This window comes from Penicillium digitatum, chromosome 1 (genome assembly GCF_016767815.1).
Source record: "Penicillium digitatum chromosome 1, complete sequence".
Lineage (NCBI taxonomy): Eukaryota > Fungi > Ascomycota > Eurotiomycetes > Eurotiales > Aspergillaceae > Penicillium > Penicillium digitatum.
This window is the reverse complement of record NC_089384.1, coordinates 4,269,679-4,296,874: the sequence shown is the minus strand read 5'-3', so window position 1 is coordinate 4,296,874 and position 27,196 is coordinate 4,269,679. Positions and strand designations below refer to the sequence as shown.

Below are 27,196 nucleotides of genomic sequence, written 5' to 3'. Positions count from 1 at the left end.
CAACGCGGGATTGTGACGAAGCAACTTTAGTCCAAATCCGAGTATCGTTCTTTTAATTGTCTTCAATTCGTTCCTTTGAAAATTAAGCCTACAGCAAAACTTCCCATCCTGGACCTGTGCTATCGCTGGGCCTTTAAACCACCCTCAACCACCTCATCCAACTATGCGCGCAACTTCAACGCGGACGGCCTGAACCACCTCGATTCATGCACCCCTTTTCCGTCCTCACTCTTGGGATCTTCGTCGCGGGCTATATTACCGCCAGGTGGGACCTTGTTACCCGTCTATACGAATTGGCCATCTTCGCCTGGGATCACGGTGTCGTGGTACGTCTTCCATCAGCCATCCGCCATCGGTTCTTGGCTCCCCCCCTCCGCTTGCGACTTCATCAGCTTGGTGCCAGCGTACGTTATATTTGCAACGTCGCTAATTTGCTTTATTTAGACACGAACTGCAAAAGGATTTGTGCTTCTCTCCATATTCTATTTCCTCCTCGTTCTACCGATCAACAACCTCGCGTCTAAGGAGGGCCAATTGGTGAGCAGCACCGGAACAACCAAAGCTTTGGGCAGCTACCGAAAAATCAAGCGCTCAATGCTAGCTGAGAAGTACTTGCTGACGGCTTTGGGGGATGTAGCATCCGCGCCACGTAAATTTCGGCGTCTCCGCGCGCGAACAGTTGCGCCGTCGAGGTTCGTTCTGAGACTCAAGTGGAGGATGACAATATGCTCATGAGCGATGGACTGCTGCGGGTATTTTGGCCATATGACCTCCCACGATCCTCGTCCCCGGGTGTGATAGTTGGATGGCGGAACTCGGAGCTTGATTTGTTTGTGCTCACGGTGCTGGAAGATGTTGAGGTAGGCAGGTGCAGTTGCTTTGTCTTCCCGTTCGAAATAAGCTGATCGTGTTTGTGGTGGAACAGTCTAGCCACGTTGAAAATGCTCTTCGGGCGGGCATTCTTTTTCGAAATAGCCCTCATCCGATTGTGCGCATCTTCACTCTATGTGGACGCTCTCAGATGCATGTCCTCGGCTCGACCAACGCTCGCGAACCTCCGACGTCTTTCAACCCTTCCCACCTAGATGTGACTACAATTTCATCCCCGAAAGCTCCTCTCATCTTTTGCCCACCAGAGGCAAATCTGTCTGTGCAGGTTGTCATGTACCACCGCCCGCACCCAACGCGCATGGAATACATGTCGCTCGATCCGATTGCACTGGCCTTGGGTGATAAAGCGACCAAGACGGAAGTATGGGGCCCATCATCGGATAAGATCGAATCAGAAGAAGGGGTGGACAAAGCTGGGGCTAAGTTATTGGTTGAGAAGCTCAAGCTTCATACTGTCGTCAAGCACATCCCATCACAGAAGGAGCAAGCCCTCCCGCTCATTATCAACCAGGTTAATTGTGCATATGAGATGGGGCAACTCATGCACAAGAACAGTCACTTGATTGGGATTCGTGCGAAGAGAAGTATGAGCGTCGGAGAACGTGTCGTGGAATCAGCGACAACCTTATGGGGATTTGTTGTTCTCTGTACTGCTCACGTTTTCTGGCAATGGCTTTGGCCCGTCGTCACCCGTATATTTGTCTTCGGGCTTGTATGCCACCGGTCTGTTGCGGAAATTGTCCTGCAGGTTCTCGAGTGGCGTGCTCGGCCTGACGCTGCTGCTATCAAGGATATCTCAGCAACAGCTCAGCAGGTTGATATAAGGTTGCAGCAGTTTTGTTATTGGCCGATTCAATATGTCAAGCTTCGGCAAAGAAAGGATAACTGGGAAAGTGTCACAACCAGCCATCCAGACTACATTCGTTTCTATAACAGTCTGTGGCTTGTGGCCAATGATGTGATCATTGGGATTGCGCTGGGGTCCTACATTATTGACAATGCGAATTGGGTCGCTTCACAAATCAACACTGTCTTGACCGGCTGGACAGTGGAGGGGTTACAGCGCACCATTTCGTGGCTAATGGATTGGCCAGCCGGCTTGAAACTTAATAATGAGCTTGCGGCGTTCCTCGGTGACTTGTTCCTATGGGTCATTGAAAACTGGGCAGCTTGCATTGCCAATCTTCAACCTTACCTTCCTGCTGTCATCTACATTGTTGGATGTTCAAGCTTTGCGGGAGCTAGCATGCCCATCGCTCTCTTCTCCGATCTTCTTTCGATTCTGACTGTCCACATTTACTCCTTTTACATTGCCTCCGCTCGTATCTTTAACTGGCAACTCACCATTATCATTTCCCTATTCCATCTTTTCCGTGGAAAGAAACGCAACGTTCTCCGCAATCGAATCGATTCATGTGACTACGACCTCGACCAACTCCTCCTTGGCACTATCCTCTTCACAGTCCTATTTTTCCTACTACCTACAGTTGTGGTGTTCTACCTGACCTTTGCCTCGGCCCGGATGCTAATTATTTCAATGAAGGCAGCGCTTGACACCTGCCTCGCATTTTTGAATCATTTCCCGCTATTCGCATTGATGCTCCGCGTGAAAGACTCGCGACGGCTACCAGGAGGTATCCGCTTCAAGCTTCGGAACGAATCAGACAAGAGCCCAACAGCAACGAACTCGTCTGCGCTGGTTTCTTACATCCACCTCGAGGTTTGTCTCTGTTTCTGACCAAAAGCTCGCCTCAGAAAAGCTCACACTAAATTTAGTCCATTCCCCTCCCTCTGCGTGCAATGTTCGATCAGTACTTCCAGCTGGGCCACCGGCTCCGGAAACACTACCTCGCGCCTCGTGTCATTTTCTGTCTTGTGACCGGCCGCTTTGTGCCACCTATCCACCGCCGTAACCTCTATAGCATGCAGTACAGCATGCTACCTGCCCATCGGGCTGGTATGGTAGAGGTGTGGGCATTGCTCACCCAACCCAAGAAATGCAATAGTGGCAGCAATGGCTCTGGCTCTATAGGTGGAGCTATTGGATCCTTGAGTCACCCGGTAGCCAGGGTCCCGGCGAACTACGGTCAGGGTGATCTTCGGAGACGGGGTCATCGATGATATTAATCCACCAACTACTCTTGTATATAATGCCGATAATATTCTTATCCCAAAATCTTAGTTTGAATACTGACTTGCCAGAACATAGAACGATAGACAAAGACACTCCTGGAGCAATTTAGAGACACCAGTATATTTAGGTAGGAGATGAGATATGCTATGTACACAGAAAGCTTTCCAAAAAACCACACCGTTAAACTCCTGTTCGGGAAATTACATAGTACCCATGAGAAATGCATGGCATCGCAGAAAAGAATAAATGTTGCCAGAGCTAGACTGCTCCTACAATCACCAACGAGGAAGAATGATTAAAAATTCACTGAAAATCCATGTGCCCCTTTTCAAGATTTCTTGAGGAATTCTGCGTCTGTTTCACTAGCGCTCTTTCGGGCATCATCCACCATGGCGTCAATGCCCCGTTCCTTGAGAACTTTCTGCAAACATTAGAATACCTCTGTCAGACATCTTGAACGACCCGAGATATATAGAGACTATTGAGGACATATCAAAAGGCAGGACTTACGTTCAAGCACCCTTTGTAGTTCTTAAATAATGCTTCGCAATCATTGGATGAAGTGTTGCCACGCAGATATTCTGCTGTTGAATTAGCTGCTGCTGCTTAGACCTATGATTGAAAAGCATAATTACATACTCTCGCTATACCACTTGAGGAAGCAAGTATCATATTTCCTGGTAATGTATTAGCTTTTGGTCAACATATGGAAGCTAGGTATGTTCACTAGAACTCACTCTTTGATATCGTTACATTCAGGTGCAATAGAAGCTGCCATATTGAACCTGGTAAGAGGTTATTTATCAAAGAATATCCCGCCGACTTTCCACTCTTCTTGCTAGTCAAAACTTGAATATTTGAGAGGAATGAAAGGATAGAATGCGGTCATGCTCGAAGATCGGCGGTCGTTCATACAAATTTCGCCACTCTGGGAAGGCGGTCAGGGCGGGCCTACCATTTCTCCATTGTCATTTTCTAGCCGCGACTTTTTTTTTCGGGACGTTCGATCTTCATGTCACTGCTATTCCGCGTTTCTTTTCCTTATTCTTCTTTTCGCCAGATCCAGTGAACTGGAGCTCTGCTAGTCAGCATGGACTCTGCAGAATTTGCCCCGTTCCAGGAGAAGTTAACCTCCGCTCTGGTGCAGGTGACTCGAACTGTCGGGCAGCTCTCATCGGAAGACCTGAACTTCCATCGCACCTCCAGCGCAGAATTCTCCGAGTCGCTAGATGAACAAAGCGCGCGCATCATTGCGCTGACCTCCGCCGTTATCAAAGCTGCCACCGCTGGCACCGATGTAACGGAACCAGCCCTTCACGATGAGGAATCCGTCGAGGACAATTGGCGTGGCGTGGTGGATGTGATTGACTCGCTTTTGGAAAAGGCCGATGCATGCTTGGATGAATTCACTGGCGTCATTAAGAAGCTTAGCCCTTCGCAGGAAGAACAGGCACCGATCAAGAAACCTCCCAACTTCCCGACCATCTACGACTATGGCCCCTCTAAGATCCCCAAGCCGCAATTGCTGTTCGATCGCAAACCGGATAACACTGATATGGGCCCCTTCAAGCCTCTTCTAAAGTCTAAGCCTCATGCGATTGTGCCGCTGGAGAAGTGCTTGAAGACGAAGAAGATGGAAGGTGGAATTGGTTATCCACACCCCTATGAGACGGAGATTCTTGCTTCAGAGTACCCGAAACCGGTCTACCAGGTCTCGCCCCCGGTTGAGTATCTGCCTTTCGAGAGCACCACTGCAACCTTTGTCGATACTTTGGATGGAGTTAAGGAAATGTTGAAGGAGCTCAAAAAAGCCAAGGAAATCGCTATCGATTTGGAGCACCACGACGTGCACTCATACCACGGTCTTGTCTCTTTGATGCAAATCAGCACCCGGGGCAAGGACTGGGTTATCGATACCTTGCAACCTTGGAGAGAAGACCTGCAGATCCTCAACGAGGTTTTTGCGGATCCAAAGATCTTGAAGGTCCTGCACGGTTCCACCATGGATATCATCTGGCTGCAACGCGACTTGGGGCTTTATGTGGTTGGGATGTTTGACACTTTCCACGCTGCATCTGCACTGGGCTTCCCAAAGCGAAGCTTGAAGTTCCTGCTGAGCAAGTTCGTCAACTTCGAAGCTGATAAGCGGTATCAAACGGCTGACTGGCGGGCTCGCCCACTTCCACCGGCCATGTTCGATTATGCACGATCTGATACGCATTATCTCCTCTATATCTACGACCGCCTACGAAATGACTTGATCGACAACTCCACTGAAGAGGCCAGCCACATTGATTATGTCAACGAGCGGTCTAAACATGAAGCCCTTCAACGCTATGAACGCCCTGTTTATGATGCCGTCAATGGACACGGCCCTGGAGGCTGGTACGATCTGTTGTGGCGCAACTCGGGCAATCTTCCCAAGGAGCAATTCGCCGTCTTCAAGGCTGTTCACCAATGGCGCGATGAAGTAGCGCGCGCTGAGGACGAGGGTTGGCAGTGCGTGTTCCCCAAGCACATGCTCTTCAAGCTTGCCACAATTATGCCACTTGATATGGGGTCTCTATTCCGAACCCTATCACCCATGACTCCCATTGCGAAGGAGCGGTCACACGATCTTTTGGAGGTTATCAAGCAAGCCAAGGTTTCCAGTGTTGATGGCCCAGAATGGTGCGATGTGGCACCCCCTAAACACCTTGCAAAGGTTCTAGAGGCTGCGATCACAGAATCTGTCAATTTCCCCATCGCCGAACGTTATGAAACGTCTCAATTCTGGGGCAATGTTTTGGAAACCCGAGAATCGCCCCCTCCTCCGGCATATGCGCTTGCCGCCGGCGCTGAAGCTCTGCGCCTTTCTCTTCCCCTGCCACCTATGCCGACAACCGTCTCCGAAACCCGTGATCACTTCGGCACCGCAAAACAACCCGCTCCTGCCCCCAAGCCCACACCTACCCCAGCTCTCCAAGAGCTGGAGGAGAAGAAGTATTTCACCGTTAAAGACCTCGGCGGTCCCCGCAAACGTAAGGTTACCCCAATCAACAACCTAGAGCAAGCCCTCTCCATCTCAGCCGATCTCGACGATACAAGCAACGGCCTCGACTCCACGCTAAAGAAAAGCAAAAAGTCGCGCAAGGAGAAGAAAGCCAAGAAAGTGCAATCCGACTCCAAGCCCGAGAGCGAAGCTCCCTTTGACTACGGCACCGCCGACGCCGTCCTCAACGCGCCGTCTGCTGCCACAGTCGCGCACCCTCGCAAAAAGGCTTTCAACCCGTACACCAAAGCGATGGAAGCCCCCTCAGGCGCGCGGAAGACCAAACGGGAAACCCCTGGCAAGTCTCTTACGTTCCGCCAATAAACGGCTGGTCCGGAGTGCAAAAAAAAAAAATAAGCATTTACGAATGGGGTTTGGTTGGTTTTCTTCTTTCCTGATGTTGTTTGGTTTATCTGTTTAGTTAGCATAGCGATACCCGTGCGTCAGTTGGGGCTCTGGGATTCTACTTCTTGTATGCACATGTAGAGAATATCAGGTTCTTCCCGGCAGTGAGATCTTAGATGTGCAAATTCTTATAGATTGGATTAACGTTCACTCTTTTTTTTTAAAAAAAAAAACAAATTTGTTTCAAATCGCTTTCTACGGGGTCCTCAGTGATCTCATCGAGGTCCCAAGCCGCGATCGTAAAAAAAATTAAAAATGAGACAGTGTTTCACTGAGCCCACGAGTTCGCTTGGCAAAATCCACAGGTCGTGATATGAGAAAATAAAAAATGCACCAAATTCAATGGTCACGGCCATTGAGAAGATCCATCAACTCGTGTAGTGTAGTTGTGTAGTCATGATCTAATATCAACGGGCCTAACTACCTAGATCCATGGATATGCATGTTGTACTCCGGATGAGGTAAGAGTCACCGACATCATTGCCCCTCCGCATTGACCATTCCCCGCTATAGACAGAAAAGAAACGTTGATAAATACAAAATTCAAACGGACCGAACAACATGGGTACCTCTGTGCTTTGTACGGAGTCCACGTTAGTGGGATCTCAACGAGTCCCAAAGAGGCAGAATGGTGCGACCATCATCTCCGCCTTTGATAGGTTGGACAGTAAGAGATGTAACTACTCCGTATGTCTAAATTGAACATAATTACTCCATACACCTGGAGTATGGAGGAGAGCCCATTGAATATATTACAGACACCATACACAGTGAATATTCGCTCTAGTCAGGACAAACCTGTTGCCGATCGCTACTAGATCGCACTGATAGCAGCCGATGAACATAGATTCCATCGTTCTAACGTAAGCGGAAGGATTGCCTATCCAAGCGCGAATTAGCGGAAGCCCGGATCGATTAAGCGGGCCACGGATGTCTAGTACTTCGCATATACATTACGCTTGGATTTCATCTGCAAGTAACCGTTGGAGGCATGGGTTCTGGTACGGAGTCCCTCTTTCAGGGGTTGGCAAATGATCTACAGAGCTTTGGCGTGTTTCATCACGGACGGGATGGGATGCATACTAGGCCGTGTGAATGATTGGCCGTATGTGATGAGCCATGGAGTCATGTAGCCATATTTTAGCTGTACTCTTAAAATGTACATCTGCACGTACTATGCAAGCTGCACGCTACATTCAAAGAACGGAGTACGGAGTACATTGTTACATGCTTTGTATTGATAAGGGGAAGTTCGCGGAGATAATCAAACTCTCTCTCCCCCCACTGACTCCACTTTTTCCGTTCGATTACCCCTGAGCAAAAAGCATAGACCAGGAATGAGCCCTGTCTCTTGAGCTGTTAACGTCTGTGTCGAGGGACGTGGGAAGAAAAAAAAAAAAAAAGCAAAGAGGTGGATTCAGTGCACCCCCGCATAGTTTGCCTTCAGGGTTCTGATATTCAATATGGATGTACATATCATACTAGTCATGAGAGATGAGGCCATTTGGTACCTTGGACTCAAAGTTTGGTCTTCCAGGGAGTGTTCTAGTTCACTGGTACTGCACGACCAATCCATTGGTTCACACATTTAAGTAGAGATAGGAGAGTGCAAAATAGGCCTTTTCATAACAATAGAACCCCTCCCGAAGGCCCATCTGAGTACGGAGGACTTCCAAGCTTGTCGGATGGAGCCGAGGAAGACTCCGCTATAGTCTGAGACAATCCATGCCGATTCATGCACAGGGACGATGTTGATACATTTACTTGAGTGGTATGACTAGAAGAATGGGGCCAGAGGTCCCTAAATATGTACACAAAAGACGAAGGATTGACCATGAATCCTAATAGAGTTGATTTGAAGGTTGACTACGGAGTACACGTAATTAATTGACCAGGCAAACTCCGAGAGCCCATACGGAGTACTTCAGATCCGACTCAATCTGAAACCAGGGTACTGTGCCGAGTATTTACAACCCGAAGATTGTACCCTTCATTTGGTTGATTCCCATTTCGATTGATACAATGTACCATCTTAAGACATACACCCCATGTACCAAATAACATTCCCGAGACATCCACATGGAGAGGTCTCGTGGGTTTAGCCTGGACGGGTTCAAGTCTTTTTTTACCATATGGACGCAGGTACCGATAAACCCTACCCCCTGTAGACATGAAACCGTATTACCTTCCTGTGAGACGTTTTCATTTTGGGAGGAGAAGGGGGGGGGAGGGGAGGGTTTGAGGGGTTCCCGGTTTCTTTTCCTCATGTGAAAACCATGAGAGGGAAAAGACAAGAGGGATCTGACGTCAAGATTTTCCGTCACACGATGTACGAGGATAATATAGTGCACAGTCCGAGGATTTAGAGCTAGTACGCATTGACCAAATCCTGTGGAAGACAAGGGTGTTTGATCGAGATCTTCCCAGTCCATAATCTCCAGAAAGGAGGGTGGTTCCTAATAGTGGCGAAATGCACTGGGCCAGGGGTAAAAAAAAAAAGGGCAGTCCCCTTGCATAACAAGATACGTCCCAATCCCTTTTTTTTTGGCTTTTCTTTTATTGGTATAAAAAGAAAGAAACGTAGAAAAGTGTACTTATTCAAGAATAATCTAATATAGTAATATGACAATTATGATAATATAAAATAATATCCAAGTTTAAAAAAAAATTAAAAATAAAAAAAAAACAAAGTTGAAAAATACCCAAAAATACCAAAAACCAACCTATGTCCACATCATTGTTCCCCAGAACCACCCTAACAGCCAACGAAAGAATTGATCCCCTCTTTACATGACTTTATTTTACCCTGAACCCTTCCCTCTTTCACTTTTGATGATTCTTTCCTTTTACTTCCACTGATTCGGAGTACCGTGGTCACTCGGTATCGAAACCTCATCCTTGGTACGGGTGTTTTCCCCCTTAGGACCCTCCCGTTCTATCAGTCCCTACGCCATTGTCATCGCAGCCAAGACGACCGTCACCCCGAATTCCACAATGTCCGTTGCGACGATGCTTCAGCCTGCATCCAGACAGTCGCGGGCATCTACCTCCTCATCCTCCTCGTTTCAGCCAGTGGCACGACAGACCACAATGTCTTCGCACGATGCTCGGTCGCTCCGCCAATCCAAGCGGATGTCGGTTACGGCCCTGTACCTGTCTATGTCCGCCAAAGATCGAGACTTGGAGATTTCTGATGACTTGGCACAAGGTAAATTTTTTATTTTTAAAAAAAAATTTAGGATTGATCCTCAATGGTCGCGCTAACCCCCCGACAGCACAAAAGCACCTGCGGGATTTGAAGTCGAGGATTTCATCACAATCAAAAAAGAACTTCGTGTTAGAGAAGGATGTGCGGTACCTGGACTCGCGAATTGCATTGCTGATCCAAAATCGAATGGCATTGGAAGAAGTAAGGATACTGGCTCCGTAGAAATCGACACATTCGTTAACCTGTTATCGTTCTATCTAGCAAAATGAAGTCGCCAGCCATCTCGATGATACCGCAGACCCACAGGAAGGATTCTTCCCGAACGATGAACGAACTCAGAAATACGGCAATCTCCTTTTCCTCCTGCAATCGGAACCCCGCCATATCGCCCACCTCTGCCGACTCGTTTCCATGGCCGAAATCGATTCCCTTCTCCAAACCGTCATGTTCACCATATACGGAAACCAGTACGAGAGCCGCGAAGAGCATCTTCTGCTTACTATGTTCCAGTCCGTCCTCACATACCAGTTCGATAACACACCGGAGTATTCGTCCCTGTTGCGCCAAAACACTCCAGTTTCTCGCATGATGACCACCTACACGCGCCGTGGCCCCGGCCAGAGTTATTTGAAGCAGGTGCTGGCAGACCAAATTAACGCGCTGATTGAATTGCGGGACGTGGATCTGGAGATCAACCCCTTGAAGGTGTATGAGAGCATGGTTAATCAGATCGAAGAAGAAAGCGGTTCTCTTCCGGATTACTTGGCCCGGTCTGTAACTGCCGAAGATGCTGCTGAAAATGCCCAGGTGCAGGCCATTATTGCCCCACGTTTGAAGATGTTGACGGATATCGCCAACGGATTCATCACAACCATCATTGATTCGGTAGACGAGGCTCCGTATGGGATTAGATGGATCTGTAAGCAGATTCGCAGTCTCTCCCGCAGAAAGTATCCCGATGCCCAGGACCAAACTATCTGCACTCTTATTGGTGGTTTCTTCTTTTTGCGCTTCATCAACCCAGCAATAGTTACTCCTCGCTCCTACATGTTGATTGATGCCACGCCCACAGAAAAGCCTCGCCGGACCCTGACGCTGATCGCCAAGATGATTCAGAACCTGGCAAACAAACCTTCCTATGCCAAGGAACCTTACATGGCCAGCCTGCAGCCCTTCATTCAGCAGAACAAAGGGCGTGTCAACAAGTTCCTGCTTGATCTGTGTGAAGTCCAGGATTTTTATGAGAGTCTTGAAATGGACAACTATGTTGCCTTGTCGAAACGCGACCTTGAGCTCCAGATCACTCTCAATGAAATGTACGTCATGCATGGTCTTCTAGAGAAACACAGTTCAGCGCTTGCCCAGGACCAATACTCGCACTTGTCTGTGCTGCTCCAAGAATTGGGTGGTGCTCCCCCTCAGGTTCCCCGCAAGGAGAACCGAACAATTACCGTCCCTTTATTCAGTAAATGGGAGACTGCTCTCGATGATTTGACAGCCGCGCTCGACATCACCCAGGAAGAAGTGTTCTTCATGGAGGCCAAGTCAACATTTGTCCAAATCCTTCGATCTCTGCCTCAGAAAACTTCAGTCGCGCGCCGACCTTTGCGCCTCGACCGGATTGCCGAGGCCGCGGCGACCTTGAAAAATGATGCCGTGATGGTGCGTAAGGGCATCCGAACCATGGAACTACTCAGCCAACTGCAAGACATGGGCGTGATTGACCGATCTGACGAGTTCAGTTTGCTTCGTGACGAAGTGGAGCAGGAACTGGTGCACTTGGGTTCCCTCAAGGAAATGGTCTTGGAAGAGACGCGGAAGCTCGAGGAGGTTTTCGCGACCATCCGCGACCATAATGCTTACTTAGTCGGCCAGCTAGAGACATACAAGTCCTACCTCCACAACGTGCGTAGTCAGTCCGAGGGCAAAACCCGCGGCGGCAAGACGCCAAAAAACCAGGAACTTGGCCCGTACAAGTTCACCCATCAGCAGCTGGAGAAAGAGGGTGTCATCCACCGCAGCAATGTTCCAGAAAATCGAAGAGCGAATATCTACTTTATGTTCAAGAGTCCTTTGCCAGGCACCTTCGTCATCAGTCTGCACTACAAAGGTGAATTCTTGGATGAAGTCTTATGGGTAAAAAGGAACATCGTTACTAACGCTATACTTAGGACGAGCCCGTGGATTATTGGAGCTCGATCTCAAGCTGGACGATCTCTTGGAGATGCAAAAAGACAACCTGGAGGACCTCGATCTGGAATATGTCCAATTCAACGTCACCAAGGTTCTTACCCTCCTAAACAAACGATTTGCACGAAAGAAGGGGTGGTAAAGGCGGTATTTGCCCCAGGCTTCCTCAAGTCTGCCGCCCTTTGATGAATGATGAGCTCGAGCAGAGGTCGAATAGCCTCCCCATTTGCTCTGCCCGGCCAGGTCCTCTTTTCTACCCGACGATCGACAACGCCCTAGGCGCTTAATCTTGCGATGACAATGGGCGCCAACACATGCCATGCCTTTCCATCCCGCACAATGGATTGGGTGACCGCTCTATGCAACGACTGCAATCAGCCCATGCAGTTCGGGCGACCCTTTGTGTGAATGTTGCTGACACAGGAACATACTCTTCATCGGAGAATGATCGAGATCATCTCCCCCGCTGGTACGGGGAATGTCGATGATCCTGTGATTTTTGGTATATCCTTTTGTGTTGTTGGCCACGTCTTTCTATTATGCCTTGCTTTTTGCCCATGTCTCTCCTCGTACTTTCAATGTCTATACCCAGCGCATAGTTGTTGCCATTTGTTTTTTTTCCCCTCGGTTTCACTGGAGCCCTGAGTCCTTTAATTCCCCGGCATGTCTTTCTGCTTTGTGTTTCAATCACCGCCTAGGCCTTTCCGGTCCTCATGCGCTGTGTATAATAATGCCTATTTGCGATGCCTGCTGAGTGTTGAACTGTTTCGAATTGAATACCCGTATGCTGTCACGTTGTGGATGTTTTTCCCCCCTCTACAGGGTGCTTAAGCAAATTACATCTCATTTCGGGACTTGTAAGTTACTCTGATATATCTGCTGCCTTCTCTCGTATGTTGTAGGTTAAATATGTCAAATGCTACTCCGTAGTGTCCACTAACATGCAGAGTGGATTCGTCACTGGCACCTCGACACCGCCACGTTTGCCCCTCGCTTGCCCCTTTTTTCTCAACTGAAATCCTCTTTCTGGGTGTAGCTGGTGTTGCTGGGGCTTTTAGAGGATATTTAATACAAGATTAGCACAGACTTGGAGCCCGGAACCCAGACAGGAAGTGCTCAAGTTAGATGCTACATACACTGTACCCGATCTCAAGCAATAGCCCAATTACTCTCACAAAACCAGCCAGCGTGGGAATTGACGGCAGCCTGGCCCCTATAAATCTCTAAAAAATTCATTTGATAGAAGGGGTTGGTTGTTATTGCTCAATAATAAGAAATATCATTGGATAATCCCCAAGGATGCTCTAGGCGGTTTTTTTATCTTAAAGTGGCCACTTACCAGTCTCCCCCTCCGCCTCCCGCCCTTTTTCCAGAATAACTCCCTCCTTTCCCCTTGACCATATAACTCCCATCCACCACAATGGCGGCCACAGAATCCCAGTTGCCTACCGACCCCAAGTACGACCAGTACGACTTCCCCACCACCGCTCCGGAAGCGCAGCCTGGTCACCCCGGCCACACCTCCCCCGAACAGGATGCAAAGGTGCAACAGCTCCGCGCTGAGCTCGAGAAGCTCGGCTTCACTGAGCGTTTGGATACGCTGACCCTCCTGCGATTCCTGCGTGCCCGCAAGTTTGATATTGAGGCTGCCAAGGCTATGTACGTTCCTCGATTCTCGCCGGAGGGCATCAATGTTTTTTTTGGGGGGGTTGGCAGAAAGCTTGCTACTGCTAGCTTTTTGCTTTCACCTTTAATTGAGGCCTAATGGTCTAATTTCACATACTAGGTTCACTGCTAGCGAGAAGTGGCGGAAGGAATTCGGCACCGATGATCTAGCTCGCAACTTCGACTACCCCGAGAAGGAGGAAGTCTTCAAGTTCTACCCTCAGTACTACCACAAGACCGACAAGGTTGGTTTTCCGCGGCTTCTGCACATCTTTCTCCAGATGCACTACTGACATAATTTCGCAACCAAATAGGATGGCCGCCCCGTCTACATCGAGAAGCTCGGCAAGATCGACCTGAACCAGATGTACAAGATCACCACTGCCGACCGCATGCTGCAGAACCTGGTGTGCGAGTACGAGAAGCTGGCCGACCCACGTTTGCCCGCTTGTTCGCGCAAGGCCGGCAAGCTGCTTGAGACCTGCTGCACTGTCATGGACCTGAAGGGTGTCGGCATCACCAGTGTGCCATCCGTCTACGGATACGTCAAGCAGGCCTCAGACATCTCGCAAAACCACTACCCCGAGCGTCTGGGCAAGCTTTACCTGATCAACGCGCCGTGGGGCTTCAGCACCGTCTTCGGTGCCATCAAGGGCTTCCTTGACCCCGTCACCGTCAGCAAAATTCACGTCCTCGGCAGTGGATACCAGAAGGAGCTTCTGGCCCAGGTCCCCGCTGAGAATATGCCCGTTGAGTTCGGAGGCTCTTGCAAGTGTCCCGGTGGCTGTGAACTCTCTGATATGGGCCCCTGGCAGGAGGCTGAGTGGGCTCGTCCCCCTAAGTGGGCCTCCGCCAAGGAGGTTGCTGAGCCTGTCGTTCAGAATGAGGATCCCGGATATGAGAAGAAGGATGTTGAGGGTCAGGAGGGTGTTCAGACTAGCGCTTGAGCTTGCTGAAGACTTTTCCTTTGTCTTTTTTGTTGGAGCTCCAACAAGCCGATTGACGATTTCCTTTTGTTTTGAATGGCGACCGAAAACAGTCATCCAGATAGGGATGTTGGATGCCTCTTTTCAACCTCGATCGACCCAAAAACCTCAAAAAATAATGCCTCGGGGTCTGATAACTCCCAACATAACCCTAATTCCCCAGGCATACCGGAATGTCTCTCATACGGTAATTTCGACATCCCTTCGCCGATCCATCCACAACCTGTGGATTCCTTGCTCTACATTCTCTGTTTGCGTTTTTGCTTTTTTTTATTCCGATCTAGATATCATGGAGAGCTTGCTTCTGTTGTTGCTTTTGCCTATCAAGATAAGCAGCGTGCGCTGCCACTGCCTGCTCTTGGCATAGAAGGGACAGGATGTGATGAAATTCAAAAGCGAGTTGGTGTGAAGTTGGGTGTGAAGTTGGCGTGAAGTTGGCGCGAAGTTGGTGTTTAGCTTGGTTGTTGGTAGTGTGTATACACGAATGAGCACATATTGAGATAGTAGCTGTCACGTTTAGGACACAAGTTGGGTCGATATTGCTTTGATTGTACAATGTATGAGTAGCAGTAAGGAATGGAGCAAGAGCAGAAAAGTAACGATCTTTGCCTTTGCTACAGAAATAGCAGACAGTTCAGTCTGAGGAGATGAAATGAAAGATGATAGGATCTCGACTCCACAGAGCCATCAACAATTAACAAGACATGGTATCATGATCCCTAGGACAAGTTTAGGGCCCCGAAACGCCCCCAAAATTGCAATAGCGCCCAAACATTAAGAAGAAAAACACAACAGAGAACGCTAGTCAACCAACCCCAGAGTCCTCAAAGCCCTCCCTTGTTCATATTCTCCACCACTTCAGCAGCACGGCCAGCCCTCTCAGCCTTGCCCACCGTCGTTGCCAACGCATTACCCTCCACACCAGCGTCTGTATTAGAATTGCCATCACCCTGCAACCGCAGCAGCATCCGCAAAGCATCCTCATAGACACTCGCAATGTCCCCACTCTTCCACCTCTCCTGCTCCTCTTCCGTCCCGAGCGCAGCCTGCAACGTCCACGCCGGGTCGAGGTTTCTACAGGGGCGCCGCGAGTGCATCTGGGCCCCTGTCCGCACCGATCCAGTTCCATGCGGGGCAGAATCAACCTCCATACCATTCGCCTCTTGGCCGAGTGTTGCGTTCACGTTTTGAATGTTGGATTGGGGCTGCACATTCGCAGATTTGCCAATTTCCGTATCGTTATCAGCGTCTTTCTGTCCATTCTCAATCTCATCCTCGTTTTCATATTCTTCTTCCTCCTCTTCAATCATCTTCTTCAATTGCGCGGCATATTCTTTTGCCGCACGTCTCGGCGCATCCCGTCTCTGCTGTGCAACAGTCGTATTGAGCGATTCCAGCTGCGCGTACAGCGACGTCACACGCGACGCAAGGTCTGTGTCGTATGCCTCATACTCGACTTGTTCTGTTGGCGCGGTGAATGCTGCCGGGAACGGGAATTGTGGTGAGGTGGAGTCTATACCGTTGATGCTAATTGAGGCTGAGGCTGATTCGAATGTTTTATTAATGTACTATTTAAGGTTAGACTCTGGGTTTATGTAGGACATGCGTCTTGCTCTGGCCTCACCTCGTCGACCAACTCCCGGACGCGTTCGCGCATCGGATCGGGGGTGTCATTGTTCGTTGCGGAGGGGGGGAAGTAGAGGTCGAGCTTTCGGCGCGATAGTGCAACTGTGTTGGCGTAGAGGTAGGTGAAGTCTGCTGGAGATTGAAGCTCGACTTTTCGATAGTGTGGTGCTGCCATGGCGGGCTATTGTGGTTGTTGATGTTTTTTCTTTTCCCGCGAGTTGCAGAAGACATGGGCTTGGCGTTGATCCCCGCAAACGATGTCATCGATGTTGCATCGACTTGCTCTTCAAGGTTAGTTTTTTTTGGTTCTCTTTTGTTTCTGATTTTCTTCTGTTTATCTCTGTTGTTGGGATATTTCATATTCTACAGTTCTAACTTCGCAACTTACATCCCCCTATCCCTGCTTCTGCTGTGGCACGACCCCTTGAGATTATGCGAGAGAAGCACATTCAAGTGATATGATACAGGGCTTGAGGAGCCCATTGGGATAGCTCGACACTGTCTGGGATATTTCTTTACATTCCGACATACAGACTATGGAGAACCCTCCGTCCATTTCCCTCGTGGATAATACCGTCCCATCGCAACCCACCGGCGAGAGAGCTACACGGCGCACATCCACCCTCAATCAGCGAGGGAGCCTGACGAAACACCTGAGCCGTGTATCCGTCCAAAGCCAGCTCAAAAAACGGAAATACGCAAAATGGCAACCCGATAGGCTCGGTATCGCGCCCGAGACAAATGACTCGCTCAGCCGAGAATCGTCCCAGGTGCGCGGAGGCTCCATCTCAGCAAGCTCTACCGGAGAAAGCAGCGGAGGCAGAGATTTCGAGATAGCTGACTTTGCTCCATCGCGAGTCTCGACTATCAATGACAGCGGCACTGGCCAGGTGAACGGAACAGAAGATCAAATCAACGGCCGCGAGGACACAAACCGGCGCTCGGAAATGGATATTCTTTACGAGAACCAGCGAGGCTGGTTCGTTCTTGGTGTCCCACATTACTCGCACAGCTCGCTGTTGAACTTTGATCCCAGCCCCTGGATGACACAGGATCGCAGAGCTAGTCCTGTTGATATCACGAATGCCCAGCTGCCTGACCCAAGTTGGGAATGGACATGGAAGACATGGTATGTTGACATGTCTGGTGATACCGATGAGCAAGGGTGGCAGTACTCTTTTTCGTTTTCGTCGTCTTCGTGGCATGGTACCCAGCCGTGGTTTCATTCGTTTGTCCGGAGAAGACGGTGGGTGAGACTACGGACCAAGGCCCTTGCACGGCGGAACCTTGGTCGCTCTAACTTTGAGAACTCACATTTGCTTACTGAGGACTATTTTACCATCCATTCGTCCAAGGCAAGAAGTCGGGAGCAGAGTACTGCGGGACTGTCCCGGGTAGAATCTGGATTCTTGAATCATGTGAGCATGACGGTTGATGAGGAGCCACATGTTGATGAGATCGGGGATATACCCAGTTTGATGCATGCTTTGAAATTAGCTTCCATTGATCGAGAGAAAATTGATGCGCTGAAGAAATTCATTGAGGATGGAGGCGAGGAACTTTTTTATCTGAACGACAAGGTGAGCTTCGCGATTTTCCCTACTCTGTATGTTGAGACCGGGCTAAAACTCCACTTTGGCGGATACCAGATACCAAAAATAATGCCCATGTTCCTCTTCCAGACCTCCCGCTGGCAATTTATGACATATCTTTCTCGTGTCATTCGTGAGCTGTCCAAAGCTCCCACCGGTTCTGACAAAGACGCCGATGCAATCCAACGCAAGAAAGATAATCTCACTCGTGCCGCAGAATCTTGCAAGCATCATATTACCGGACCGGACGTTTTCAAAGACGATCATGGCGAGTCAGGGACGGAACTGTTAGACTTGACTCCGGTAGCCAAGCATGATACACTACTGGCTAAGCGACCAGTCTTGGAGGAGCGTGCGAGTTCGGTGAAGCAGATTTTCAGGGGCATTCCCAAAGCTGCTGAGATTGACCATGAAGGTCACATTTATTAATGTAATAAATAATCACCTGTATAATCGGAGTAAATATTGATGTTGGGGAGAACATGGGAGAAAATACCGAAGTATAGCAGCTCATCCGGCAGAGCCAAGCTCCGGCCACCGCCTACCCGTTCAGCGGCCAGCAATTTTCGGGGCAAAATGGCCCATCGAAAAACACCTCAATCAGCAACGCGCCCAATTCTTGTCTCCTTTCCATTCATGTCTCCGGTGCCATTAGAGCATCGTCCCTTATGCTCTTGCGTGGCTGCCCGTGTCTAAGGAGGCATCTGTCTGCCGTCTTGGACACTGTCGCGACTTGCCCCGATGAGCCTCTTCTGTTTCTCTATCCCCGCTGGGCTGCGCCTGCTTTGCAACGTCGACAGATATCTTCCCTGAAGTCGATTGATGCTTCAACTGGGATATGTCCTACTTCCGGTTCCCCATTTCACGCAGCAGTCCGCCCCTCTCCTACGCTTTCTCGACGCTCGCGCCAATGGATTTCCTCTGAGTCCTCCTCTCGGTCCCCCGATGATTCAAATCCGCGATTTTCCCCTGTGGCAGTTGGACGGCATCTTAAAACAGGCGAGGACGAGGAAATTGGCTCCGATGGTTCGAATGAAATTGGCGGAGGTCGGTCCTCCAAAGGTCAGAGGCAGCCTGTCAATTCCCTTGCAGATGCCGAAGACGCCACTTCTCAACAACCACTACGTGGCTTCGCATTGACGAGAGCGAAGAGAATACAGAAAGGTCGGCTGCAAGACAAATCCCTGAACGCCAGAACTTCCTCGCCTACGCAGAGACAACTATTTTTACGACATACATCGATTCGAGATCGGAAGAAGTTGCGGTTTCGCGAACACATGAAGAAAAAATATCAATCTCGCTCAGCAAAGCTCTTTGATAATGCTTGGTTTGATACTAAGGATATTCTGGATCAAGTGCAGCGCGATGTCCGGAAAAATCCTAAGAAGAATTGGAACAAGAAGGAGATACTTGTACCAGAGGAGACCCTCGCCCTATTTTCTGGTGTGACTCGTTATACTTTGAAAGAGAATATTTGGTACGTTCCGCTACATAATGGATGTCGCGTGCATATCCTACCTGCAAGCCAGAGCAAGGGGTTACTCCGTCGAGTCGTTCTGAGTGCCACGGACCATATCATGGCGCTAGTAGAAGGGCATTTTACCCGCGCACAGAACCTGCAAGCTATGGGTGATCCTCTTGTTGATATCCACAAACCACCGGTTCCAATGTGCGTTTCTCGGGGCGCGATGCAGCGTTCAAACCTGCCTGTACCGTTGATTCGTGGGAACTGGCATTTCGGCGAAACATCGGATAGCAGCTCAAATTTGGACGAGATCCTGCTCCCTCGACCGGTTATCGCTACCGTGAAGGAGTTTAACGAGCACGTCGAGGATGTCACATCTGCGAGGCAACCGACGCTCGATGAGAAGGCCATGTCTCTATCAAAGCTTCCACACGTGGTCAGGATTAAACAACATCTGAAAGCGCTATTCACGGAAGAAACACACTCCAACTTCATCTCGACTGCGGCCTTGAATAATGCACTGGAATTCCTTTGTCGACATGAGTTCCTTGACACTGCCCGAGCCTTGTGTTCACGCACAGAGCATGTGGCTACCACTGATACATATAATATCCTGTTACGAGCTGCTGCGCGACGTCAGGATGTCAGTGTCTTCCGTCACTTCCTGCGGACGATGCCTCGATTGCACATGCGCCCAAACCCAGACACATGGCTCGCATTGCTCAGCGCTCTGGTTGACCCCAGCGAGAAAGCCCAACTCATTGAACATATGGTTCAGCGTGGTCAGATGTCTAACCTTTCTACCATCCACAGCGCGCTCCAGGAGACAATCCAAGATTCGCTTTTGGTGCATTTGGATAGTGGGAAAGATATAGACTCCTTTATTGACCTCATGACCAATACCTGGGGCGCTAATTGGTTCAGCTCTTCCGTCGTTGGTCAGATGTTCAGTGTGCTTGCTCGATTGAAGGATTTTAACTCCATAAACCGGCTCATGGAAATCTGCATTGATAATAACCTCACTGTTGACAGTTATCCGCTCAGCCACATCGTGCAAGCGCTGGGTGCGAACATACACGTCGCTTTGCAGTATACCCTCCGCTTTTTTGAGCACCCTTTGTTTGAAGTAACCTCGCAAAATTGGGAGGATTTGTTTTTGGCCGCATTCAGGCACCGCCAATACAACATTTGCCTGGTTATATGGCGGTATTCTTGCATGAAAAAAAGCGTGACCTACAAGATGAGACAGGCGGTCTTGGCTTCCTTATGTCGCAATGCGTCCTTTGGTAAACCCATCGGGCTGAACAAAGATTTGTGGAGTTCCGATGCCGGCAAGGTCATCATCGGTATCGACCTACACCATGAAAACTACCGGCTTCCAGACTCCATTTTGGATGATATCCCCTCCGAATTCCGTCACAATCCAATTCTCTACCTCATCGGATGGAAGCCTAGGGGGGAACAACGTAATCTCCAAATCCGCCTTGCCAATGCTCTTATCAAGCGTGACCTCATCCTTGGTGCAACCCGCTATGTCCCCCAGCATCCTTCCCCGATTATGCTGGACGCAGCGTCTATCTTGGATAAGGAATGGCGGGGTGTACCACGGCCTCTGACTTGGAAGATGCAAAATGCTATTCAAGTTCCCATTGTCCGTAAAGACAAAGAGCGAGACCAAGAGAAACCCCAATAATCTTCCAACCCTCCCCCCTTTTGCATCCTTCGCGCATTCTTCGATCCTTCTACCTTTTTGACGCTAGCGTGTTGCATGAATATCCCATCTGGCGGGCTTGTTTTGGCTGGTGTTTTTTAAATGCACTCTGGTCTTCCTACTTGCCCATCATCTTGTATCTTACACTTGTATATTATCTCAGCGTATAAAATCCATAAAGCTGCAAAATTCAAAATAACCGTTTCCTATATTTGCTTTTCGTCTGATCGTGAGCGAATACATCTCTTCTTTCAATCTGAGCACCATCAAAATCTAAGCAATGCATCGAGATCATTCATAAAAACATCATAGGTGGAATCGGAGTATCCTCCGCTTGGAGCTCTCTCTTCCCTCGCTGGATCATGGATCCCATGCGTCTCAGCTTCGCACGCTAACGCTTTTTCCAGCCCAACCCTTTCATCTACAGGTGGCGGGGACCGAGACCGAGACAGAGACCGACGAGCAGGTCTGCCGACCCTCTTCAGAGGAGAAGTTGGCTCCACACAATCCCTATATAGGACATCCGACTGAAAGCGCCTTGAGAATTCCAGCCCGGACGATGGCGCATCCTGCTTTCTCTCCATTGGTGCAGTTTGCACATGTGAAATGTCCTCTTCCATCTCGGCTGAAAGGGGCGGGGAGGTGGAGGTGAGAGTCGGCAGTAGCCGGCACATCTCCGAATAAAAAGAATACACTGCACTCCAGCGGGGTATTTCATGGTCAATTCCTTTTGGCAGAAAGCCATTGACATGAAATTGATTCTCGTCATGGCTGACTTTCTGGCTGTTGTGATTGCGGCCGGGCATTCGTCGCTGGGTGGGTCTTCCAACGGTTTTGTAAGTCTTGCTAGCCGTTGTGTTTTCTTCGTCTTGCATACCTGTCAATAGAATCTCGCGGGATACAGCATTTATTTTCCTTGCGGCAATGCATGCACTGGTGATGTGGCGGAGAGATGTCACATCGCTTTTTGCGAGCGTGGCAGGCCGTGCAGGCTATTTTACCGGGTCGACGACCTTTTTTGTTTGTTTTTTTCATCCTAGATGGGCCTTGGAGGTATCCGAGTGCTGTTGGATCCATGGGGGGATGAGACATGAAATAAAAACATACACGGGGGACCTCGGCTTCATTTTAAATGGAGACACAGGATCCACCTTTCCAAGATCAGATCTCGGTAACTCCACTGGGATTCCCAACTCGAAAGATGTGGCAACACTTAGATCCAAAGTTTAGGATGTAAAAAGGTGGACTTTGTGATTTCTATCTCGAATGGTCTTTTGCGTTTGGTTTGTTCTACTCCGCACAGTCATTCGTGGAGATATAGTCTTTACCGACTCTCATCAACTCTCATCAACTCTCATCTCGCCTCAAGCCCCTTCTCCCCCTCCTATTTATTGCCCTAATTAGTTTTGACTCATTATGAATGATATGCTCAATTTATAAAGATTGCACATACCACCAGTGAAACCTACCTCGAAGTCAGCATCATACGATGCCTGATATTTTATAGGAATGCCTTGGATGGCCTTCAGATGACGACCGGGCTTGATCACGGAGCGCCTTGAGCAATGAGAAGCGTCAGGACCTCCACTGCATCGCAATCGTGAGCAACTGCATGGTGCAAAGCCTGCCCGTATTGTAATATCCCTTCCACGATTGAACAGAAGATTGACGATTGGCAAAGAGGCGTGGCCAACAGCGTGGGAGAGTGGTGTGAAATCAATGGCAGCATCAGCAGCCTTCTTGAGAGTTTGTTTCTTTTATGGGAGAAATGCCTACAAGGCAGTGTTCCTAATCCAAGTGATATTTGCTTACAATGTGACCTTCAGGGTAGATCGCGGTACCTATCCTCCAGGTATTCCATTACTCAAATCTCCCCCGAGGTCCCTTTGACATGATATGACATGCTTCATATAGAAAGTTCAGATGGCGCATTTTGCATCTTCTTCAGCGCCTATGCTTGATGTATTGCGGCGACTTCCTTCTTGCTCGGACGCCAAGAAGGGGAAACTTGTTTCAAAAAATGATCTCTCAAAGGACATTCAAAAAGCACATCACTAGGCCACAAGCGGGGCCGACTATGCTTTTATGACATATCCTCTATTCTCGATCAACGCAGACTAGTTATTGGGCATACTTCGCAGGAAATTGGTCTTTCTATACAAAACAGTTCCACAAGGACGCCAGCTCCTGTGAGGTATATCTATTCTGGTCATTTTCCATTCATAATCATGACATGTCATGCCAGCACAGCTTGACAGAACAACGAAGAAACTTCATAGCACTGCCTGCAACAAAAAATCAAATTAATGACCCCATATTGGCATGAGAATGTCCCTCGCACGTGTCAGGTAGACCGGGTACTGGTGGTGGAAGACCATACGGGTCAAGTGCTGTCCGAATCGCACCCACACCTTCTTTGAGATAGAGCACAAGTCGGTAAGCCGAATTTCCGTTCAAGTAATAACGGTGGAGCTGTTTGCTCCGAATGAAGCCCAACCGCTCGTACAGTTTCATTGCCCCGGTGTTGGTGATTTCAGTTTCGAGAACGATCTGCCCAAACACGCACAGGTCAGCTACCATACCCTCGAGACCTCCCCGTTTGAGGCCGAACAGCCACCTTAGCTGTATAGACATACCTCATCTGCATCCCGCTCGATCATAGCATCGATGGCCATGCGCACTAGCTTGGTTGCAATTCCCCGCCCGCGGTACTCTTCGCGCACGGCCAGCATGGCGATATACCCTCTCAGTGGGCCTCCGCGGTGCGGCTCTAGCTTTGATACCACGACTCCGACCATCTCATCTTTATCGTCCATCGCGAGGAAACATAGGTCACCCCATTGGTATAGGAAATAGCGGTAGACGTAGATGCTGTAAGGTTCGGACAGATCTTTGGAGATCAGCTGGCGCATTGCGGCGACATACTCATTTTCGCGCGATTTTTCATATCGCACATAGCGAAGATCTTGAGCACTGCTCATCACAGCGATGTCATCGAAGTGGGCGGATGATTGGAGTTGACCGGGGGGGGGGGGGGGTGGGGGGGGGTGTTGAGATGTGCAGGGGAGGAAATGGACTCTGCCATGTGATGCCGATCCTCCCGTTCGCGGATTTTATGCACTTCCGTGTTTTCTTATTCCCCTTCACTTTCTTTTTGGATTCTTCTTTTTTCTTTTCTTTTCTTCCAATTTGTTGGTTTTGTTCCTGCGATTAATATTACAAGCAACCCGATCAGGTCCCCTCCTTCTTCTGCCTCCATCGCGGTTGGTCGCCATGCTCCGCCGCCGCATGGGCAAGGACGAGGTCCCGCCCTCTGACACAGTCAGCGGTACGAAACATGAGAACGAACAGCTCCATGCGGAGTTTGTTGATACAAAAGTCACGCAGCTTGTTATTAAGCCCCGAAGTAAACGTCGCAATGGTTTCATCTTCTTGCTGGGCGGGATCTTCGGGATCTTCATCGCCTTGTTCTTCGCGAACCAGCAGGAGGTCATAAGCCTGGATTCGCTCATGGAACTGAATCTCGACTCGTGGATTGAGGCTCTTCCACAAGGGATTTTGAGTGACGTGAAAGAATTCTCAGTACGTGCTTTCAAAGAGGGAGTTCTCTTCTCGCTTCCTCTGGTTGCCATCCAACTAACTTCCATCGGGGGTATAGCAACACGAACGCGACACCGTCAGTTATGATTCATTTGCCGTTGGGCTACATCTTCGAGCTATGGGTGTAGAGGCCAAACACCCCGTCGTGATGATCCCCGGAGTCATCTCGACTGGCTTAGAGAGCTGGGGCACAGGCGAAGCCTCGCGACAATACTTCCGCCGACGATTATGGGGCAGCTGGAGCATGATGAGAGCTTTAGTTATGGATAAAGCTGAGTGGAAGAACCATGTCATGCTCGATCAGGATACAGGCCTGGACCCGCCTGGCATTAAACTCCGATCGGCGCAAGGATTCGATGCCACGGATTTTTTTATTACGGGGTATTGGATTTGGAATAAGATCCTGGAGAACCTGGCTACCATTGGCTATGATCCGACCAATGCGTTTACGGCTGCGTACGACTGGCGACTCTCATATCTCAACCTCGAAGTTCGCGATAGATATTTCACTCGACTCAAATCCTACATCGAGACTGCGGTGCAGGTACAGGGTGAGAAGGTCACATTGGCATCTCACAGCATGGGATCTCAGGTGGTGTTGTTTTTCTTCAAGTGGGTAGAGAGCGAGGAGCACGGAAACGGCGGCAAAGACTGGGTTAACAAACATATTGATTCGTGGGTCAACATCGGCGGTTGCATGCTAGGTGCCGTCAAGGGATTGACCGCCGTTCTGTCCGGTGAAATGCGGGATACGGCGCAATTAAACGCCTTTGCCGTGTACGGACTGGAGAAATTCCTATCGAAGGGCGAGCGCGTGGAGATCTTCCGTGCGATGCCCGGTATCTCCAGCATGCTACCAAAGGGCGGAGAGGCCATATGGGGAAACTCGACCTGGGCACCGGACGACCAACCAGGTCAGCCCTTGACCTTTGGCAACTTGCTCCGCTTCCACGAGTCCAACACATCCTTGACCCAAAAAAATCTTACTGCGTCAGAGAGTATTCAGTACCTCCTGGATCAGAGCGAGGATTGGTACCGGAGCCAGATTCTGAATAGTTACTCTCACGGTGTCGCGCACACCAAACGCGAGGTCGAAGCCAACGAGAAGGACCCGCGCACCTGGCTCAATCCCCTAGAGTCACGTTTGCCCCTTGCCCCAGACATGAAGATATATTGCTTTTATGGCGTAGGCAAGCCTACAGAGCGCAGCTACTTCTACCAGGAAGATCCTGATCCAACGGTCAACCTCAAGGTCAGCATGGACACCGCAATCACAAACAACGAGGGCGTTGACCACGGCGTTCTAATGGGCGAGGGCGACGGCACTGTGAGCCTGCTTAGTGCGGGCTACATGTGCGCCAAAGGCTGGCACCTGAAGCGTTATAATCCAGCTGGCATAAAGGTCAAGGTCTTTGAGATGCCTCACGAGCCTGATCGCTTCTCGCCCCGTGGTGGTCCCAACACTGGTAGGTTCTTCTTTGCTCCCACTCACTCTTTTCTACGATGTACGACAGACGACTAACTTTTTATAGGTGACCATGTGGATATACTAGGCCGTGCCTCCCTCAACGATCTTCTTCTCCGTGTCGCTGGCGGCAAAGGCGATTCAATCGAGGAGACCTTTGTCTCCAAAATCCGCGAGTATGCGGATCGTGTACAAATATTCGACGAGGAATAGATCTAATGAGGTTCCTTATGACTGTTCTGAACATTTATTCTTTACTTGGCTCGCACTTTGACACACACACACACCTCTTTCAAGACATCTGGAATTTTTTTTTCTAGATAGATGGGGGTTTTGCTTCCAAGTCGGGATTTTTGTACATTTCGTTGTGACAGACCCTCATATGAATTCATCCCATTCCTTTTTTACTGCGTCTACAAACATGTATCGGTTCAATCGTTGCTTATATTACGGAGGACTGGGAAATGGAATACTCAAACAACCCTGCGAACGAGTCTGTACTACGATTCCAGCAACCTCTTGCATCACGGATAAGCGCGGATCCCGGTTCCTACCCCTAAACGTACATGGTACTCCACGCTAACTACAACTAGGAGACTAGTGACTTGTGCAAAGCTACTAGTGACTGGTCCCGTGTGATCGACAAAGCTGGACTCTTGGCTCATGTGAGAAGCAAAATTGAAGGGACCATAACGTGTCCCGTCTACTGTGTGGATAGTCCTCAGTCCTCATCACATTGGCGGAGTTGCCAGATTTTCATGTGAGACCTGGGAGTGAATTTTCGAGTGGCTCTCACGTGCCAAGTTGGATGCTGAATACTAACAAAAGTCACCCAGAACTGTAGATAATGTACAATGATTCATTCATTCGCTGGTGATTAAAAATAATGCTAGCAATATCCAACAGGGTCATACCGGCCCCCAAACTAATGATAAGAGGCATACACACGACTCAACTCGGGACATTGAGAGGATGCCACGGGAGGCGTAGATGCATTAGGTTGTCGGATGAGCTTCAATTTTGATAGCCGGAAACGAAGAGAATAGGTGAGGCTCGAAGGTGGGGGATATGGCCTCTGTCAAAAGTACCAACATCCCGTTCACTCTAGCTGCCATGGTCACTCAAGCTCTGAAAACAAGAGCCCCAGCTTTCAGTACTCCCTTTCCTTTCGTCGAATCATTTCGTGTCGAATCCACACAATATTGACGCTGATTAGTTAATCAGCAC

At 49.4% G+C, this 27,196-nt stretch overlaps 11 protein-coding genes across 11 annotated transcripts; 7 read left to right on the top strand and 4 right to left on the bottom strand.

The window, feature by feature from the left end:
• Positions 1-206: 206 nt before the first annotated feature.
• On the top strand, positions 207-3,012 carry Pdw03_3815 (N-acetylglucosaminyl transferase component; the record flags this gene model as incomplete). The annotated part of the gene is made up of 6 exons (XM_014676308.2): positions 207-326; positions 445-537; positions 638-692; positions 802-860; positions 926-2,611; positions 2,668-3,012. The coding sequence occupies 6 exons, from the start codon at positions 207-209 to the stop codon at positions 3,010-3,012; spliced, it is 2,358 nt and encodes a 785-aa protein (XP_014531794.2).
• Positions 3,013-3,353: 341 nt separating this feature from the next.
• Positions 3,354-3,803, bottom strand: Pdw03_3814 (Mitochondrial distribution and morphology protein, putative; the record flags this gene model as incomplete). Its single annotated transcript, XM_066100605.1, has 4 exons — positions 3,354-3,446; positions 3,536-3,606; positions 3,665-3,702; positions 3,763-3,803. 4 exons carry the CDS (start codon positions 3,801-3,803, stop codon positions 3,354-3,356), a joined length of 243 nt encoding a protein of 80 aa, XP_065956005.1.
• Positions 3,804-4,115: 312 nt separating this feature from the next.
• Pdw03_3813 (Exosome complex exonuclease Rrp6, putative) lies at positions 4,116-6,380 on the top strand (the record flags this gene model as incomplete). The annotated part of the gene is made up of 1 exon (XM_014676310.1): positions 4,116-6,380. One exon carries the CDS (start codon positions 4,116-4,118, stop codon positions 6,378-6,380), a length of 2,265 nt encoding a protein of 754 aa, XP_014531796.1.
• A 3,075-nt stretch (positions 6,381-9,455) lies between these two features.
• Positions 9,456-12,001, top strand: Pdw03_3812 (RasGAP protein, C-terminal; the record flags this gene model as incomplete). The annotated part of the gene is made up of 4 exons (XM_014676311.2): positions 9,456-9,669; positions 9,737-9,870; positions 9,931-11,779; positions 11,841-12,001. The coding sequence occupies 4 exons, from the start codon at positions 9,456-9,458 to the stop codon at positions 11,999-12,001; spliced, it is 2,358 nt and encodes a 785-aa protein (XP_014531797.2).
• A 1,278-nt stretch (positions 12,002-13,279) lies between these two features.
• Pdw03_3811 (Cellular retinaldehyde binding/alpha-tocopherol transport) lies at positions 13,280-14,471 on the top strand (the record flags this gene model as incomplete). Its single annotated transcript, XM_014676312.1, has 3 exons — positions 13,280-13,518; positions 13,646-13,769; positions 13,839-14,471. The coding sequence occupies 3 exons, from the start codon at positions 13,280-13,282 to the stop codon at positions 14,469-14,471; spliced, it is 996 nt and encodes a 331-aa protein (XP_014531798.1).
• Positions 14,472-15,334: 863 nt separating this feature from the next.
• On the bottom strand, positions 15,335-16,311 carry Pdw03_3810 (Kinetochore Mis14; the record flags this gene model as incomplete). Its single annotated transcript, XM_014676313.1, has 2 exons — positions 15,335-16,078; positions 16,135-16,311. The coding sequence occupies 2 exons, from the start codon at positions 16,309-16,311 to the stop codon at positions 15,335-15,337; spliced, it is 921 nt and encodes a 306-aa protein (XP_014531799.1).
• A 361-nt stretch (positions 16,312-16,672) lies between these two features.
• Positions 16,673-18,157, top strand: Pdw03_3809 (Peroxin 23-like, putative; the record flags this gene model as incomplete). The annotated part of the gene is made up of 2 exons (XM_066100604.1): positions 16,673-17,716; positions 17,786-18,157. The coding sequence occupies 2 exons, from the start codon at positions 16,673-16,675 to the stop codon at positions 18,155-18,157; spliced, it is 1,416 nt and encodes a 471-aa protein (XP_065956004.1).
• A 239-nt stretch (positions 18,158-18,396) lies between these two features.
• Positions 18,397-20,886, top strand: Pdw03_3808 (Peroxin/Ferlin domain; the record flags this gene model as incomplete). Its single annotated transcript, XM_014676315.1, has 1 exon — positions 18,397-20,886. The coding sequence occupies one exon, from the start codon at positions 18,397-18,399 to the stop codon at positions 20,884-20,886; it is 2,490 nt and encodes an 829-aa protein (XP_014531801.1).
• A 284-nt stretch (positions 20,887-21,170) lies between these two features.
• Positions 21,171-21,834, bottom strand: Pdw03_3807 (Fungal transcriptional regulatory protein, N-terminal; the record flags this gene model as incomplete). Its single annotated transcript, XM_066100603.1, has 2 exons — positions 21,171-21,726; positions 21,782-21,834. 2 exons carry the CDS (start codon positions 21,832-21,834, stop codon positions 21,171-21,173), a joined length of 609 nt encoding a protein of 202 aa, XP_065956003.1.
• Positions 21,835-23,202: 1,368 nt separating this feature from the next.
• Pdw03_3806 (Acetyltransferase, GNAT family, putative) lies at positions 23,203-23,885 on the bottom strand (the record flags this gene model as incomplete). Its single annotated transcript, XM_014676318.1, has 2 exons — positions 23,203-23,454; positions 23,541-23,885. 2 exons carry the CDS (start codon positions 23,883-23,885, stop codon positions 23,203-23,205), a joined length of 597 nt encoding a protein of 198 aa, XP_014531804.1.
• A 292-nt stretch (positions 23,886-24,177) lies between these two features.
• Positions 24,178-26,182, top strand: Pdw03_3805 (Phospholipid:diacylglycerol acyltransferase, putative; the record flags this gene model as incomplete). Its single annotated transcript, XM_014676319.1, has 3 exons — positions 24,178-24,486; positions 24,563-25,970; positions 26,037-26,182. 3 exons carry the CDS (start codon positions 24,178-24,180, stop codon positions 26,180-26,182), a joined length of 1,863 nt encoding a protein of 620 aa, XP_014531805.1.
• Positions 26,183-27,196: the final 1,014 nt, after the last annotated feature.